We start from the raw sequence: 17,697 nt of genomic DNA, 5'->3' as shown, positions 1-17,697 counted from the left end.
ATTCCAGTCTTGGGTGACTGCGTGGAGTTTGCACTTTCTCCATGTGTCTGCATGGGTTTCTTCTGGGTGTTCTGGTTTCCTCCCACAGTCCAAAGATGTGCGGGTTAGGAGGATTGGCCATGCTAAATTGCCCCTTAGTGTCCAAAAGGTTAGGTGGGATTACTGGGTTATGGATATAGGGCGGGGGAGTGGGGCTAGGCAGGGTGCTCTATCAGAGGGTCAGCGCAGACTTGATGGCTGAATAGCCTTCTTTGCACTGTAGGGATTCTATGATATGCATCATAAATCGTAAAGCAGACTTATTTGATCTGCTAAGACATTTTTATTAAAAACATTTAAATTACTTGAAAGGGAGGTAGGTAGGAAAGAAAGAAAGAAAGAGAGAGTGTGTGAGTGAGTGAGTGAGGGAGGAGAGAGCGAGAGCGCAAGGAAAAAAAAAGAAAGCCATTCGGTTCAGGAGCAAGGGCAGTGAGGTAGCTGTCAGCAGCCCAGGTGGCGGGTATTAATCCTGACACTAACCCACCAAATCTTAGGCTCACCCGTCTCCTTCCTCATCTCCTGCAGGAGCAGAACATTCCACACTTGATTTTATCACTAACTGGACTAATGGGGTCTCTTACCTGACCCACTTACACTTGATCTTCCTCTGTGTTCTTTGATAACGGCAGTTCCTTGATAACTTTCATGCACATTCTTAAAAACATCTCTCATCTTGTAAACAATTAGATCATCAATAAGGAGGATGAGATAAATAGCTGTTTGTACTATTACTACAGTAGTCTAACACTGCTTCTATACTGCTGTTGCAGTTGAATTCATCGAGATTGTCGTCTCTTGGATCACAAAAAAATTGCATCTACAAATCTGCCACCAGGATAAAGGAGTCAGATTTATCAATGTAAATGCCAAGAGCTGGATTATGGATGATGGTCTCCTGATATCTGAAACACAACTGTACATTATAAGTGTTTTTAAATCTTGTGCTGAACTATTTATCTTACCGTAGCTACAGTTTCAAGCTCACTTTGGTTTTGGAGAGCCCATTTACATGAGTATAACTAAAATCCAAGGCAGGATTGTGATGATTTTTTAGTGATGATGTTGCACACAATACATACAAAAACTAATAACTCTCTAGGCCTGGGAAGTTCTGGATTTTAACCCAGAAGGAATAACCAATCATTTAAGCGATTATTGAAAACATCCCTTCCTGAGCCCCACATATTGCTTATTAGGATCCAATAAGGGGGGGGGGGGGGGGGGGAAGAGGGGTCACATGATGTGAGCACAGGAGCAGCTGTGTTTTTGTGAGCTACTCTGCTACACTTCCCTGTGAAAATGAGAGATAGAAATGGCAAGATTAGGGAACCATGGATGACGGATGGAATTGTGAGACTAGCTAAGATGAAAAAGGAAGTATACATAAGATCTAGGCAACTTGAAACTGATGAAGCTTTGGAGAAATAGCAGGAAAGTAGGACAAATCTCAAACGCGCAATAAAGAGGGCTAAAAGGGGTCACAAAATATCTTTAACTAACAGGGTTAAGGAAAATCCCAAAGCCTTTTATTCGTATGTAAGGAGAAAGAGGGTTACTAGAGAAAGGATTGGCCCACTCAAAGACAAAAGAGGGAATTTATGCGTGGAGTCAGAGGAGTTGGGTGAGATTCTTAATGAGTACTTTGCATCGGTATTCACCAAGGAGAGGGACATGATGGATGTTGAGGCTAGGGATGGATGTTTAAATACTCTAGGTCAAGTCGGCATAAGGAAGGGGGAAGTTTTGGGTATTCTAAAAGGCATTAAGGTGGACAAGTCCCCAGGTCCGGATGGGATCTATCCCAGGTTACTGAAGGAAGCGAGGGACGAAATAGCTGGGGCCTTAACAGATATCTTTGCAGCATCCTTGAGCACGGGTGAGGTCCCGGAGGACTGGAGAATTGCTAATGTTGTTCCTTTGTTTAAGAAGGGCAGCAAGGATAATCCAGGGAATTATAGACCTGTGAGCTTGACGTCAGTGGTAGGCAAACTGTTGGCGAAGATACTGAGGGATAGGATCTATTCACATTTGGAAGAAAATAGACTTATCAGTGATAGGCAGCATGGTTTTGCGCAGGGAACGTCACGTCTTAGAAACCTAATAGAATTCTTTGAGGCAGTGACAAAGTTAATTGATGAGGGAAGGGCTGTAGATGTCATATACATGGACTTCAGTAAGGCGTTTGATAAAGTTTCCCATGGCAGGTTGATGGAAAAAGTGAAGTATGGGGTTCAGGGTGTACTAGCTAGATGGATAAAGAACTGGCTGGGCGACAGAAGACAGAGAGTAGTGGTGGAAGGGAGTGTCTCAAAATGGAGAAAGGTGACTAGTGGTGTTCCACAGGGATCCGTGCTCGGACCACTGTTGTTTGTGATATACATAAATGATCTGGACGAAGGTATAGGTGGTCTGATTAGCAAGTTCGCAGATGATACTAAGATTGGTGGAGTTGCAGATAGCGAGGAGGACTGTCAGAGAATACAGCAAAATGATAGATTGGAGAGTTGGGCAGAGAAATGGCAGATGGACTTCAATCCAGGCAAATGCAAGGTGATGCATTTTGGAAGATCTAATCCAAGAGCGGACTATACGGTCAATGGAAGAGTCCTGGGGAAAATTGATGTACAGAGAGATCTGGGAGTTCAGGTCCAGTGTATCCTGAAGGTGGGAACGCAGGTCGATAGAGTGGTCAAGAAGGCATACAGCATGCTTGCCTTCATCGGATGGGGTATTGAGTACAAGAGTCGGCAGGTCATGTTACAGTTGTATAGGACTTTGGTTAGGCCACATTTGGAATACTGCATGCAGTTCTGGTCGCCACATTACCAGAAGGATGTGGATGCTTTAGAGAGGGTGCAGAGGAGGTTCAACAGGATGTTGCCTGGTATGGAGGGTGCTAGCTATGAAGAAAGGTTGAGTAGATTAGGATTGTTTTCGTTGGAAAGACGGAGGTTGAAGGGGGACCTGACTGAGGTCCACAAAATTATGAGAGGTATGGACAGGATGGATAGCAACAAGGTTTTTCCAAGAGTGGGGGTGTCAATTACAAGGGGTCATGATTTCAAGGTGAGAGGGGGAAAGTTTAAGGGAGATGTGCGTGGAAAGTTTTTTTACGCAGAGGGTGGTGGGTGCCTGGAATGCCTTGCCAGCGGAGGTGTTAGAGGCGGGCATTATAGCATCATTTAAGATGCATCTGGACAGATATATGAACGGGCGGGGAACGGAGGGAAGTAGATCCTTTGAAAAGCGAAGACAGGTTTAGATAAAGGATCTGGACCGGCGCAGGCTGGGAGGGCCGAAGGGCCTGTTCCTGTGCTGTAATTTTCTTTGTTCATCTTTTAATCCATTGTTTAAAATCCTGATGCACATTCCATAATTATTTGTTTTTGCTATATATGTCCTGTGCTATGTCCCTGGAAGATCCTGGCCAGGTTTAGGCGATGAGGAGCTGACTTAAGCCAAAAAGTCCTGGCTTGATTGAAGTAGTCGGAGGTGGCTGGGGTGGGGCCCAATTTGCAGTGACGGTTTTGCTGGTGAGCGGGCCTACACCTCGGCGGTGCCGTTGGTAGTATCAGGATGATGGCTGCCAGGTGGTGCAGGTTTTTGGTGCTCACTTTGATGAACTGCGAACTATCCTTCAGAGAATAGTGGAAGCGGAGAAGAGAATCCTGTTACTGGATAGGGCAGTCTCCTTGGTGGGGGCTTGCCCTCAGCCCTTGGAAACCCCATTGTATGGTGTCAATTTCCTGGTCGATTCATAAGAACATAAGAACTAGGAGCAGGAGTAGGCCATCTGGGCCCTCGAGCCTGCTCCACCATTCAATGAGATCATGGCTGATCTTTTGTGGACTCAGCTCCACTTTCCGGCCCAAACACCATAACCCTTAATCCCTTTATTCTTCAAAAAACTATCTGTCTTTATCTTAAAAACATTTAATGAAGGAGTCTCTACTGCTTCACTGGGCAAGGGATTCCATAGATTCACAACCCTTTGGATGAAGAAGTTCCTCCTAAACTCAGTCCTAAATCTACTTCCCCTTATTTTGAGGCTATGCCCCCTAGTTCTGCTTTCACCCGCCAGTGGAAACAACCTGCCCGCATCTATCCTATCTATTCCCTTCATAATTTTATATGTTTCTATAAGATCCCCCCTCATCCTTCTAAATTCCAACGAGGACAGTCCCAGTCTACTCAACCTCTCCTCGTAATCCAACCCCTTCAGCTCTGGGATTAATCTGGTGAATCTCCTCTGCACACCCTCCAGTGCCAGTACGTCCCTTCTCAAGTAAGGAGACCAAAACTGAACACAATATTCCAGGTGTGGCCTCACTAACACCTTATACAATTGCAGCATAACCTCCCTAGTCTTAAACTGCATCCCTCTAGCAATGAAGGACAAAATTCCATTTGCCTTCTTAATCACCTGTTGCACCTGTAAACTAACTTTTTGCGACTCATGCACTAGCTCACCCAGGTCTCTCTGCACAGCAGCATGTTTTAATATTTTATCATTTAAATAATAATCCCATTTGCTGTTACTCCTACCAAAATGGATAACCTCACATTTGTCAACATTGTATTTGGTAGCATGGCAGCCTTGTGGATAGCACAATTGCTTCACAGCTCCAGGGTCCCAGGTTCGATTCCAGCTTGGGTCACTGTCTGTGCGGAGTCTGCACATCCTCCCCGTGTGTGTGTGGGTTTCCTCCGGGTGCTCCGGTTTCCTCCCACAGTCCAAAGATGTGCAGGTTAGGTGGATTGGCCATGATAAATTGCCCTTAGTGTCCAAAATTGCCCTTGGTGTTGGGTGGGTTTACTGGATTATGGGGATAGGGTGGCGGTGTTGACCTTGGGTGGGGTGCTCTTTCCAAGAGCCGGTGCAGACTCGATGGGCCGAATGGCCTCCTTCTGCACTGTAAATTCTATGTATCCTATGTATTCCATCTGCCAGACCCTAGCCCATTCACTTAGCCTATCCAAATCCCTCTGCAGACTTCCAGTATCCTCTGCACTTTATGCTTTACCACTCATCTTAGTGTCGTCTGCAAACTTGGACACATTGCCCTTGGTCCCCAACTCCAAATCATCTATGTCAATTGTGAACAGTTGTGGGTCCAACACTGATCCCTGAGGGACACCACTAGCTACTGATTGCCAACCAGAGAAACACCCATTAATCCCCACTGTTTGCTTTCTATTAATTAACCAATCCTCTATCCATGCTACTACTTTCCCCTTAATGCCATGCATCTTTATCTCATGCAGCAACCTTTTGTGTGGCACCTTGTCAAAGGCTTTCTGGAAATCCAGATATACCACATCCATTGGCTCCCTGTTATCTACTGCACTGGTAATGTCCTCAAAAAATTCCACTAAATTAGTTAGACACGACCTGCCCTTTATGAACCCATGCTGCGTCTGCCCAATGGGACAATTTCCATCCAGATGCCTCGCTATTTCTTCCTTGATGATAGATTCCAGCATCTTCCCTACTACTGAAGTTAAGCTCACTGGCCTGTAATTACCCACTTTCTGCCTACCTCCTTTTTTAAACAGCGGTGTCATGTTTGCTAATTTCCAATCCGCCGGGACCACCCCAGAGTCTAGTGAATTTTGGAAAATTATCACGAGTGCATTTGCAAATTCCCTAGCCATCTCTTCGGGGAGATGGGGCCAGACAGGGAGTATTTGTGCACCTGGTCTTTGAGACGAATTCCTGATCGAATGAGAGTTGGCTGCAATGCTTTCACAATCTCGATTTGAAGGCTGGGCGTTTCGAGTTCCATGGAGCACACTGCATCCAGTCTTCGAGGATTGGGGTCGGTCGGAGATCCCGAACACTGATCTTGCGTAGTCTTCGCTTCAATGCTCGTCAAGAGGGATTGGAGGTGGCTGGACACATCGGATCATTGCCTCCCACTGGGGCCTAGGTCTCTTGCTGTTTGGGTTTCAAGACAATGGAGTGGCGGTGCCAGTAATTAAATGGAATTTTGGAGGGGTCCTGAATGCCACTTGGTGATGCTGTCATGGCTTTGGCCTTTCCATGCTCCGTAAATGGTGTTATTATACTGCTGTTCATCAATAATCCTGAACTTTATTCCCTTGTGACTATGCCGCTGATTTTATGTTGTCTGTTTTTGTGACAAGGGTGTACGATATATGAGCACAGAGGTAGTGGTCACCTATTGGCCCTGTATGGCGAAAACCATACTGAGTTGGTAGTGTAACATGAAGGTTGTGCAATATCTATCCAGTTTTGCCTTTTTTTAAATGTGTTGTAACCCTTGCATTTACAAAGAGGGAGTATATTTTAGATACCCCTTATCTCGCTTATAGAGATGAGTAGCGCCACGGCAGGGTGGTGAGTGGATGATTGGTATGGCCATGCAAGGCCACGAAGGAAAGCCGTCAGAACTATCAGTGTCGTATTTTTCTTTTGTATTTTTGTTATTTTGGGTTTATGGAATCAGGGCTTATCTCACATGAAAGTCCGGACAGATCATGTGTCCTCGAGAGGACTGGGTTCCTTGTGATTCTTCTCTGTGGTTAGCATCTCTGGAGTTGTTGGAGTAGGAGAAAATGTATAATTGTGCATGCCTGTGTGTGGCCGGTTAATCCTTGTAGGCACAGTGGTTAGCACTGCTGTCTCATGGCGCCAGGGACCTGGGTTGGGTTCCGGCCTTGGATGACTGTCTGTGTGGAGTTTGCACATTCTCCACATGTCTGCGTGGGTTTCCTCCGGGTGCTCCGGTTTCCTACCTCAGTGCAGAGATGTGCAGGTTAGGTAGGATTACGAAGATAGGCGGGTGAATATGCCTCGGTAGAGTGCTCTTTTGGAGGGTCGGTGCAGATTTGATGGCCTCCTTCTGCACTAGGGATCTATGATTCTATGAGGGCTCTATGATTCAATATTCACCTGGCTGCACAGGTAGTGGCAGTGGTTGCTTGATTGGGTAGGGCAGGACAGGGGTAACTGTGTTTACCTGGGTTGGGCCGAGGGTCTTTTGGGAAGTGGAGTGAGTTTCCCTTCCCCAAATTGTCTCCATTTGGGGTCCCTAGTCTGTCACCCATCTCAAGATAAGGTTTCACAGTGGAGGTAGTGACCTGTCATCTGTGTGTTTGTGTGAGAGTCTGAGAGCTGTGGATTAGTGCTTTTGGAGTCCTTCTGTGCAAGTGGAGGCTGAGGTGGGGAAGATAGGCACCCTCCTCCAAGTGCTCTTGTATAGTGACTTCCTGGTTGCCCTCTTTTGAAGCCGAGATTCCCCACGGGAGCCAGTGCTCTGACTCAGATGAGGCTACACTGTTCTGCTGGTGGTATCCTTTTTTCAATGGTCTCTGGTGCTAGTCTTTGTCTTGCATTCTTTGGCTAATCCTGGTGTTGCTTTTTTTGGGCAGTTTACAGGGCTGGTGCTGTGTCTCTGGTGTGGTTAGAGAGAAGTGAGGTTGGTTGTGTAGTGAGTCTTGGCATAGTGTGGGTATCCTTGGTTTACTGACACCGGAGTGCGAGAGTGCACAGTGCCAGGCCATGTCTTGCCCAGTGGTCGGTATCCTGTTGTTCCCCTATGCGTGGAATGTTCCTTTTTGGCCAGAATGTCCTGAGAGGCTGAGTGAGGTTTTGAGCAAGCAGCTATTTCCTTTTTTGCCTTGAGGTGAGGGGCATGTGCCAGGGAACTTGTGCTCATGGCTGTATCTTGGTACCCTATTATCCTGAGATCTCTGCTCTTTGTGGTGTTTTTAAAAATCCTGTCATTGTTAATGTGTTGGGTGGTGTTGACCACATTGATTGTAATCTGAACCAGTTGTATGAATATTTTTGGTCTTCTCTGCATAAATGTGTGGAATGATCGCTGTGCTTTGCTGGAGTTTGGGGATTTGTTACGTCTGGTGCTTATATATAAAATATTCTCTTACAGTTAGTGTTGTTGAGAATTTTTTCTGCAGTGTTTGTCTGTTATTTTGGGGTTAAAGAATCGTCAACTGGTTCTTGCAAAGGTAGAGTCAGATCTTGTGCCTGAGAAAAGGACATCATAATGTGTTATTGATGCTTCTGATATGACTGGAACTGGGGGAAGGCAAGTTCTGGTGCATGCCCGAACATGGCACGAAATCTTATCCTGGACTCTCATGGGTTGTGCGGGCACTTGCCAAGTGGGTTGGTGTGCGCCATTTTGCCATGCCTTCATAGCCTTATCTTCCTCTAGTGTATCTATTGGTACATATGGAGGTTTAGTGATTATGCTGAACCAACTGTATTGTTGTCCTCCGGTCCTCTTCTGTATTTATGTATGGGAGATATTCATGCTATGCTATACCAGTGCTGAGAATTGGTTGCATTATTTGTTAAAATGGAAAACTTCAATAAAATACATTTTTAAAAACATACATCTTGAACTTGGCTCACTATTTTTGTCAAATGAATATTTTGAATTAATCTTGGTAAAGCTATGCATTAGCCTAAAGGAAAGTTGCAAGCGTTCAGAAAGAATCACATGGAAGAAAGTGAGAATAAAACATTCAATAGTAGAGATGGAAGTATGATCTTTCAGTAACTACTGTCATCAGCAATTTTTTTAAATTGCTTATTTTGGCGTAAACCTGGTCAATCTTACTTCCAAGTAACAGTTATCCTTGAATTCCTGAAAATAACCTGAAATGGCTCAGGACAGAATGATGCAACTTTACCCAAATGGAATTATTAATGAATCTTCGTAAAGAGTTATTACTTACTCTTTTTCTTTCAATTCTGGTAAATCCAAATACCAGTGTTCATCGCTAATTATCTTCTTTTCTTCTTCTTCCAACTGTTTCTTAGTTTCTGAATCCAAACTCCTCTGCATAAACTAAAAGCAAAATTTTAAAAGTCCATCAATTTCTCTAAGAAATTTAAATCAAATGTTTTATCTTGTGGATTTGAAGTACCACAAAGCCAAATAGTTTTCTTCTTAAATATTTTTATTCAAGACTTTTTACATATATACACAAAATATAATACATTAACCTAAACAAGATCCCGAACCTCCCCTGCACCCCAACACATCTCACTTTCCCCATTTTTCCACCCGTCTTCCCCTTATTGACCACCTCAATCCTCCTTGAAGAAATCAATGAAAGGTATCCATGAACCCTTCAATCGACCCCCACAGAGTGAACTTGGATCTTCTCCAACCTCAGGAATTCTGCCAGGTCGCTCACCCACACTCCTGCCTTCGGCGGCTCCGAGTCCTGCCAACACAATTCTCCGGGCTATCAGGGAGTCAAAGGCCAATACATCAGCCTCTCTCTCCTGCTGGATTCCCAGGTCTTCCGACAGACCAAATATCACCACCTCCGGACTCGGCGCCACCCCCACACCCAGAACCTTGGACTTGACATCCGAGGACACCTGTTAGAACCCCCTCAAGTCGTGGACGTGATTTGCGGGGCCCCCCTGCACACAGCCCACACCCGTCTTCTACCCACACAAAGAACCTGCTCATCCTTACCACCATCATGTGGGCCCTATGCACCACTTTAAACCAAACACAGAGTTCAGAGTGATTTCAGAGGACTCAATTAAATTTGTCAGACATGACCTGCCCTTGACAAAGCCATGTTGACTGTCTAGTACTAACTTGTTTTTCTCTAAATGCATATTTATCTCATCCAATATTATGGCCTCCATCAGTTTTCCCACTATCGATGCCAAACTGACAGGTCTGTAGTTTCCTGGGTTATCCTTTGCCCCATTCTTTTTTTTTTTTATAAATATGTTTTATTGAAATTTTTTTCCCAAATAACAATTTTTCCCCTCTTACAAAGCAAACGCAACAATAATACAGAAATTTTTAACAATACAAAAGTAACAAAACCCCTTTATCTTTGACCTAAACTAAACTAACCCCCCCCCCCCCCCCCCGGGTTGCTGCTGCTGGTCATCTGTCTTCCCTCTAACGTTCCCCTAGGTAGTCGAGAAATGGCTGCCACCGCCTGGTGAACCCTTGAGCCGATCCTCTCAGGGCAAACTTTATCTGCTCCAGTTTAATGAACCCCGCCATATCATTTACCCAGACCTCCAGTCCGGGGGGTTTCGCCTCCTTCCACAGGAGTAGGATCCTGCGCCGGGCTACGAGGGACGCAAAGGCCACAACGTCGGCCTCTTTCGCCTCCTGCACTCCCGGCTCTTCCGCAACTCCCAATAGAGCTAATCCCCAGCCTGGTTTGACCCGGGCCTTCACCACCCGCGAAATCACTCCCGTCACTCCCTTCCAATACCCTTCCAGTGCCGGGCACGCCCAAAACATATGTGCGTGGTTTGCCGGGCTCCCGCCACACCTCCCACATTTGTCCTCCACTCGAAAGAACCTGCTCAATCTTGCTCCCGTTATGTGTGCTCTATGTAGCACCTTAAATTGAATCAGGCTAAGCCTGGCGCATGAGGAAGAGGAATTTACCCTGCTTAGGGCATCAGCCCACATACCCTCCTCTATCTCCTCCCCTAGTTCTTCTTCCCACTTTCCTTTTAGTTCGCCCACCGACTCCTCCCCCTCTTCCCTCATCTCTCGGTAAATCTCTGCCACCTTGCCCTCTCCGACCCACACCCCTGAAAGCACCCTGTCCTGTATCCCCTGTGTCGGGAGCAACGGAAATTCCCTCACCTGTTGTCCAGTAAACGCCCTCACCTGCATATATCTCAAGAAATTTCCCCGGGGCAACTTATACTTTTCCTCCAATGCTCCCAAGCTCGCAAAAGTCCCATCTATAAATAAATCTCCCACCTCCTAATTCCCAACTGGTACCAGCTCTGAAATCCACCATCCATTCTTCCTGGGGCGAACCTATGGTTGTTCCTGATTGGGGACCCCACCAGGGCTCCCCGCATCCCTCTCTGTCGCCTCCACTGTCCCCAGATATTCAATGTTGCCGCCACCACCGGGTTCGTGGTAAACTTTTTAGGTGAGATCGGTAGCGGCGCCGTCACCAGGGCCTCTAAACTCGTCCCTTTACAGGACTTTCTCTCCAGTCTTTTCCACGCCGCTCCCTCACCCTCCATCATCCATTTACGTATCATTGCCACATTGGCGGCCCAATAGTAATCGCCCAAGTTCGGTAGTGCCAATCCTCCTCTGTCCCTACTACGCTGAAGGAACCCCCTCCTTACTCTCGGAACTTTCCCTGCCCACACGAAGCTCGTGATGCTCCTGTCTATTTTATTAAAAAAGGTCTTGGTGATTAATATAGGGAGACATTGAAATACAAATAAGAACCTCGGGAGGACCATCATCTTAATTGCTTGCACCCTGCCCGCCAGCGATAGAGGCTGCATGTCCCACCTCTTGAAGTCCTCCTCCATTTGTTCTACCAACCGTGTCAGATTAAGTCTGTGCAAGGTTCCCCAGCTCCTAGCGATCTGAATCCCCAGGTATCGGAAGTTTCTTTCCACTTTCCTTAGAGGCAAGCCTTCTATCTCTCTACTCTGGTCCCCTGGATGTATCACAAATAATTCACTCTTCCCCATGTTTAAGCCTATACCCAGAGAAATCCCCGAACCCCCTCAAAATTCGCATAACCTCTATCATCCCCCCCGCTGGGTCCGACACGTATAACAATAGGTCATCCGCGTATAACGAGACTCGGTGTTCTTCTCCCCCTCTAATCACCCCTCTCCATTTCCTGGAGTCTCTCAACGCCATGGCCAGAGGTTCAATTGCCAACGCGAACAACAATGGAGACAGCGGGCATCCCTGTCTTGTTCCCCTATATAGTCGGAAATACTCCGATCTATGTCGACCTGTAACTACGCTTGCCGTTGGAGCCCCATAAAGAAGTCTAACCCAGCTAATAAACCCGTTCCCAAACCCAAACCTCCTTAACACTTCCCATAAATACTCCCACTCCACCCTATCAAATGCCTTCTCTGCGTCCACTGCCGCCACTATCTCTGCCTCCCCCTCCACTGGGGGCATCATTATCACCCCTAATAGTCGTCGCACGTTAACATTCAGTTGTCTCCCTTTTACGAACCCTGTCTGGTCTTCGTGCACCACCCCCGGGACACAGTCCTCTATCCTCGATGCCAGTACCTTTGCCAACAATTTGGCGTCCACGTTCAATAATGAAATGGGTCTATAGGACCCGCACTGCAACGGATCTTTATTCCTCTTAAAAATTAACGATATCGTCGCCTCCGACATCGTCGGGGGTAGAGTCCCCCCCCCCCCCTTCCTGGCCTCATTGAACGTCCTCACCATCAACGGGGCCAACAAGTCCACATATTTTCTGTAATACTCCACCGGGAACCCGTCTGGTCCTGGGGCCTTCCCTGCTTGCATGCTTCCCAGTCCCTTAATAACCTCGTCCACCCCAATCGGTGCCCCCAGGCCTACCACCCCCCGCTCCTCCACTTTCGGGAACCTCAATTGGTCCAGGAACTGCCGCATCCCTTCCTCTCCCTCTGGGGGTTGAGACCTATACAGTTCCTCATAGAAGGTCTTGAACACCTCATTTATCTTTCCTGCCCTTCGCACGGTGTCTCCCCTTTCGTCTCTAATTCCTCCTATCTCCCTCGCTGCTGCCCTCTTTCGCAATTGATGAGCCAACAGGCGACTAGCCTTTTCCCCATATTCATACCTCCTCCCCTGTGCCTTCCTCCACAGTACCTCCGCCTTTCTGGTGGTCAGAAGGTCAAATTCCGTCTGGAGTCGTCTCCTCTCCCTGTACAATTCCTCCTCCGGGGTCTCTGCAAATTCCCTATCCACCCTTAAAATCTCCCCCAGTAATCTTTCCCTTTCCTTGGCCTCTGTTTTCCTTTTGTGGGCCCCAATAGAAATCAGCTCTCCTCTGACCACCGCTCTCAGTGCTTCCCATCCCACTCCCACAGGGACCTCGCCGTCGTCATTGACCTCCAGATATCTCTCAATACACCCCCGCACTCTTGCACACACTCCCTCAACCGCCATCAGTCCCACATCTAATCGCCAGAGTGTTCTCTGCTCCCTGCCCTCTCCTAATTCCAGGTCCACCCAATGTGGGGCATGATCCGAAACCGCTATGGCTGAGTACTCAGCTTCTTCCACCCTAGAGATCAACGACCTTCCCAAAACAAAAAAATCTATCCGGGAGTACACTTTATGGACATGGGAGAAGAAGGAAAACTCCCTAGCCCTAGGTCTAAGAAATCGCCATGGATCCACTCCCCCCATTTGGTCCATAAACCCCTCAAGTACCTTGGCCGCTGCCGGCCTTCTTCCGGTCCTTGAGCTGGATCTATCTAGCCCCGGGTCCAGTACCGTATTAAAGTCCCCTCCTAAAATCAAGTTTCCTACCTCCAGGTCCGGTATACGCCCCAGCATCCATCTCATAAATCTCGCATCGTCCCAGTTTGGGGCATACACATTAACCAACACGACCTCCATTCCCTCCAGCCTGCCACTCACCATTACATATCTACCTCCGCTATCTGCTACTATGTTCTTTGCTTCAAATGCTACCCGTTTCCCCACCAAAATGGCCACCCCTCTATTCTTTGCGTCCAGTCCTGAGTGGAACACCTGTCCCACCCATCCTTTCCTTAGCCTAACTTGGTCCGCCACCTTTAGGTGCGTCTCTTGGAGCATAACCACGTCTGCCCTTAGTCCTTTCAAATGCGCGAGCACTCGGGCCCTTTTTATCGGTCCGTTCAGGCCTCTCACGTTCCACGTGATCAGCCTCACTAGGGGGCTACCTGCCCCCCCTCCCGTGTCGACTAGCCATTACCTTCTCTAGGCCAGTCCCATATCCCGCCTCCGCGCTCCCGCTCGCTCCCCCAGCGTCGCACACCATCCCCGCCCACCCACTCTTTAGCCATTTCCTTTTGGATTTCCGCAGCAGCAACCCAGTTGTCCCCCCCCCCGCTAGATCTCTTTCTAGCATGATTGCTCCCCCCATATTACTTCCGTAAGTCAGCTGACTTCAACTGACCCCGGCTACTCCTGCTCACTCCTCGACCCCCCCCCCCATGTGGGGAACTCCCATCCGCCTTGCGCCTGTCTTCCCGCCTTATTCTTTCTGGCGCGGGAACATCCCTTTACCTGACCCGCCTCTTATGGCGCAGCTCCCTTTCCCCTCCCCCTCCCCTATTCTCCAACTATGTCCCGTCTTTCCCCCCTCACCGGCGCCCACATTTCCCCAATGTCTCCCCCCTTCCCAATTTACTTCTCAATTAACTTCAACCATAACATTAACAATAACATTTCCTGCAGCATCAGTCCCTCAGTTCCGATCCAATTTCTCTTCTTTGATGAAGGTCCATGCTTCCTCCGCCGTCTCGAAATAATGGTGCCTCTCCTGATACGTGACCCATAGTCTTGCCGGCTGCAGCATCCCGAACTTCACCTTCCTTTTATGCAACACATCTTTGGCTCGGTTGAAGCTCGCCCTCCTTCTCGCCACCTCCGCACTCCAATCCTGGTATACCCGTACCACTGCATTCTCCCATCTGCTACTCCGCACCTTTTTAGCCCATCTCAGGACCTCTTCTCGATCCTTAAGGCGGTAAAATCGCACGATTATCGCCCTGGGTGGTTCTCCCGCTTTTGGTCTTCTCGCCGGAATCCATTTGCCCACTCCACCTCCAAGGGGCCCGTAGGGGCCTCAGCACCCATCAGTGAGCTCAGCATCGTACTTGCGTACGCTCCACAGTCCACTCCTTCCACACCCTCAGGGAGACCCAGTATCCGAAGGTTCTTCCTTCGCGCTCCATTTTCTAGGGCTTCGATCCTTTCAGTACACTTTTTATGAAGTGCCTCGTGCGTCTGTGTCTTAACCGCCAGGCCCAGGATCTCGTCCTCAATATCTGTCACCTTCTGCTCCACCACGCGGAGCTCTGTCTCCTGGGTCTTTAATGTCTCCTTGAGCCCCTCAATTGCCTGTAGCAACGGGGTCAGCACCTCCCTCTTCAGCAGCTCCACGCACCGTCTCACAATTTCATCCTGCTCAGGCCCCCATGTCGCCTGCGCTTTCTCCGCCGCCATCTTGTACTTCTCTCTTTCTGACCCTTTGGTCGACGATTCCTCGCGCTGCAGCCGCCGCCGCCGGTTTTTTCCTCCTTCGTTTGGGGAGGGACTCCCTTCTCACACACCCCACACCGGGTTGCGTCGTCAAAAAATTCCCCGTTGGGGCTCTTAAAAGAGCCCAAAGGTCCGTCGGAGCTGGAGCCGCCGAAGCGTGCGGCTAGCTAGGCATCACCGCAACCGGAAGTCCCTTCAGTGGCCTTGATGAGGTCTTTTCACAGTTGTTCCCTCTGCTGCTAGAATTCACCTTTGATACAGGCCCTCAGGTCAGCTTGCAGCTTTAAGCTTGCCCTTCCCCCGCCTGCATGCTGGAAGAGGCCCAGTTTATCCTGCAGTTGCAGCCCAATGTTTTACTGTTTCTGCCGTGTCTGGCAACCCAGAGACATACCCTTCCTGGGGGACACTGTCGGGGGAATATTGCAGCCTTCTTCCCACACCGGGAAATGTCAAACAAATGCCGTGGGGGCCCTGTAAAAGAGCCCAAAAGTCCGTTCCAAGCAGGAGCTGCCGAATATGCGACCTAGCTCTGCATAGCCGCACCCGGAAGTCCTTTGCCCCATTCTTAAACAACAACGTCACATTTGCGCTCCTCCAGTACCCCGGGACTAATCCGGTGTTTAGATGGGCCTGGAAAATTTCTCTCAACGGCTCCACAATATGCTCCCTTACCTCTCTCAGCAATCGAGGATGTATTCCACCCGGGCCTGCTGACTTCTCTATCTGAAGTGCTGCCAGCCTTTTTAGCACCGTTTCTTTATCTAACACTTTACTGCTCAGTTGCTCAACACCCACATTTTCAACTGGACCATTGTCACCATCTTATAATTTGGTAAAGACAGAAGCAAAGTACTCATTTAATACCACGGTCATACCATCCGCTTCAGTGAGCAGTTTACCCTGCTGGTCCCTATGGGCCCCACTCTATCATTCACTCGTCTTTTACCATTAATATGTTTGAAGAACATTTTGCTATTTATTTTAGCATAGCCTGCCATCCTTTCCTTATGCTTCCTCTTAGCCTTCCTTATTCCAGCCTTAGCCTCTCTCCTGCATTTTGATATCTTCCTTATTTCTACTGCTATTATTATTCCATCATGTATCAGATGCCTTTTTTTCTTCCTTATTTTGTCATCCAGGGTACACTAGCTTTGGATACCCCGTATTTATTTCTCATGGGTATGTACCTAGCTTGCACCCTATTAGTCTCTCCTTTGAAAGTCTCTCTTTTTTCATCTACTGTTTTACCTACCTAAATGTGTTTCCAATCAACCTGCTCCAATTCAACTTTTAGACCCCTAAAATTTGCCCTTTTCCAGTGCAATCTTAATCTGTGACTGACTTTTATCCTTTTCCAACTTAATACTGAATTGTATTATATTATGATCACTACTTCCCAATGGCTCCCCCACTCTGGCATTCTCCACCGCCCTGCCTCATTTCCTAGGATCATCAGATCCAGCACAGCTTGCTCCCCGGCAGGACTGAAAACGTACTGTGCCAGAAAGTTCTATTGCACACACTCAGGAATTTCTCCCCTTCCATGCCCCACACTCTTGCCCTTTTCCCAGCCTATCTTAGGGCAATTAAAATCCCCAAATATTACAAACCTACTGGCTCTGCAGGTTTCCATAATCTGGCTACAAATGCTCTCTTCCACTTCCTCCCCACTATTTGGAGGTCGATAATAAATACCAAACAAGGTCACCATTCCATTCCTGTTTCTCACCTCCAACCACATTTTCTAATTTGGGAACTGCATCTCGTTCGAGTAATATGATATCACCTTTGAGCAAAACTTTGACCTCTTCCCGTTTTACCCACCCTGTTTCTACTAAAAACCTTCTAACCCGGGATATTAAGTATCCAGTTCTGCTCTGGCTTGAGCTATATTTCTGTCAATGCTACTATGTTATTGGCCCTTAGAGCAATTCTGCTTTTAGTTCCCCAATTTTGTTCACGTTACTCCATGAATTTATTCTTTTGAAAATATCTTGATTCCATGTTTAACATTTTAAGCATACAACTCAACAAATTCCCCGACAACCCCCCTTCACACCCAACACCCCAATAACACAAAAAAAAGCCCCCCACCCCCACACCCAGCTGATGGTAACCAATACTTTAAAATGTAATATAAACAAACCCAATTTCTACTGGAACCCTTTACTCTCACCCCTCAAAATAAATTCGACCTTCTCCAAATACAGGAGCTCCATCAAATCCCCTAGCCATACCGAGGCACAGGGTGGAGAAGCTGACCTCCACCCCAACAGGACCCGCCTGCACGCAATCAGTGAGGCGAAGGCTAAAACATCAGCCCCACTCCTGTCCTCATTAAAGCGATTATAGCTGGACACTTGGAAAAACTCAAAGGTAATCGTGAAGAGTCAACATAGTTTTATAGAAGGGAAATCAAGATTATCTAATTTACCACATTTCTTTTCAGGATAGATGCCATTCCGAACATGATTCTCCGACCCCCCGCTGGCAGTGTGAAGGAGCTCCACGATGCACGCCGACGAGGGGGGTGGGGGAATGGAAATAAGTGCAAATGACCCATTTGCATCTATTTAGCAGGCCTGGTACCCTATGCTCTATCCTCCTGTGATTCTCCGGTACCTGCGGCTGGGAA

The 17,697-nt window shown here is 47.7% G+C and overlaps 1 protein-coding gene across 1 annotated transcript in view; it reads right to left on the bottom strand.

Annotated features, from left to right (window-relative positions):
• The window catches only part of mphosph6 (M-phase phosphoprotein 6), a 62,019-nt gene that overhangs the window by 23,485 nt on the left and 20,837 nt on the right, over positions 1-17,697 (bottom strand). The window contains exon 2 of the mRNA XM_072517915.1: positions 8,767-8,879. Coding sequence (XP_072374016.1) covers positions 8,767-8,879 — 113 coding nt within the window. The remainder of the gene's footprint in view (positions 1-8,766; positions 8,880-17,697) is intronic.

This window comes from Scyliorhinus torazame, chromosome 10 (genome assembly GCF_047496885.1).
Source record: "Scyliorhinus torazame isolate Kashiwa2021f chromosome 10, sScyTor2.1, whole genome shotgun sequence".
Classification (NCBI taxonomy): domain Eukaryota; kingdom Metazoa; phylum Chordata; class Chondrichthyes; order Carcharhiniformes; family Scyliorhinidae; genus Scyliorhinus; species Scyliorhinus torazame.
The sequence above is the reverse complement of the archived record's forward strand: the minus strand, read 5'-3'. Positions and strand labels throughout refer to the sequence as shown.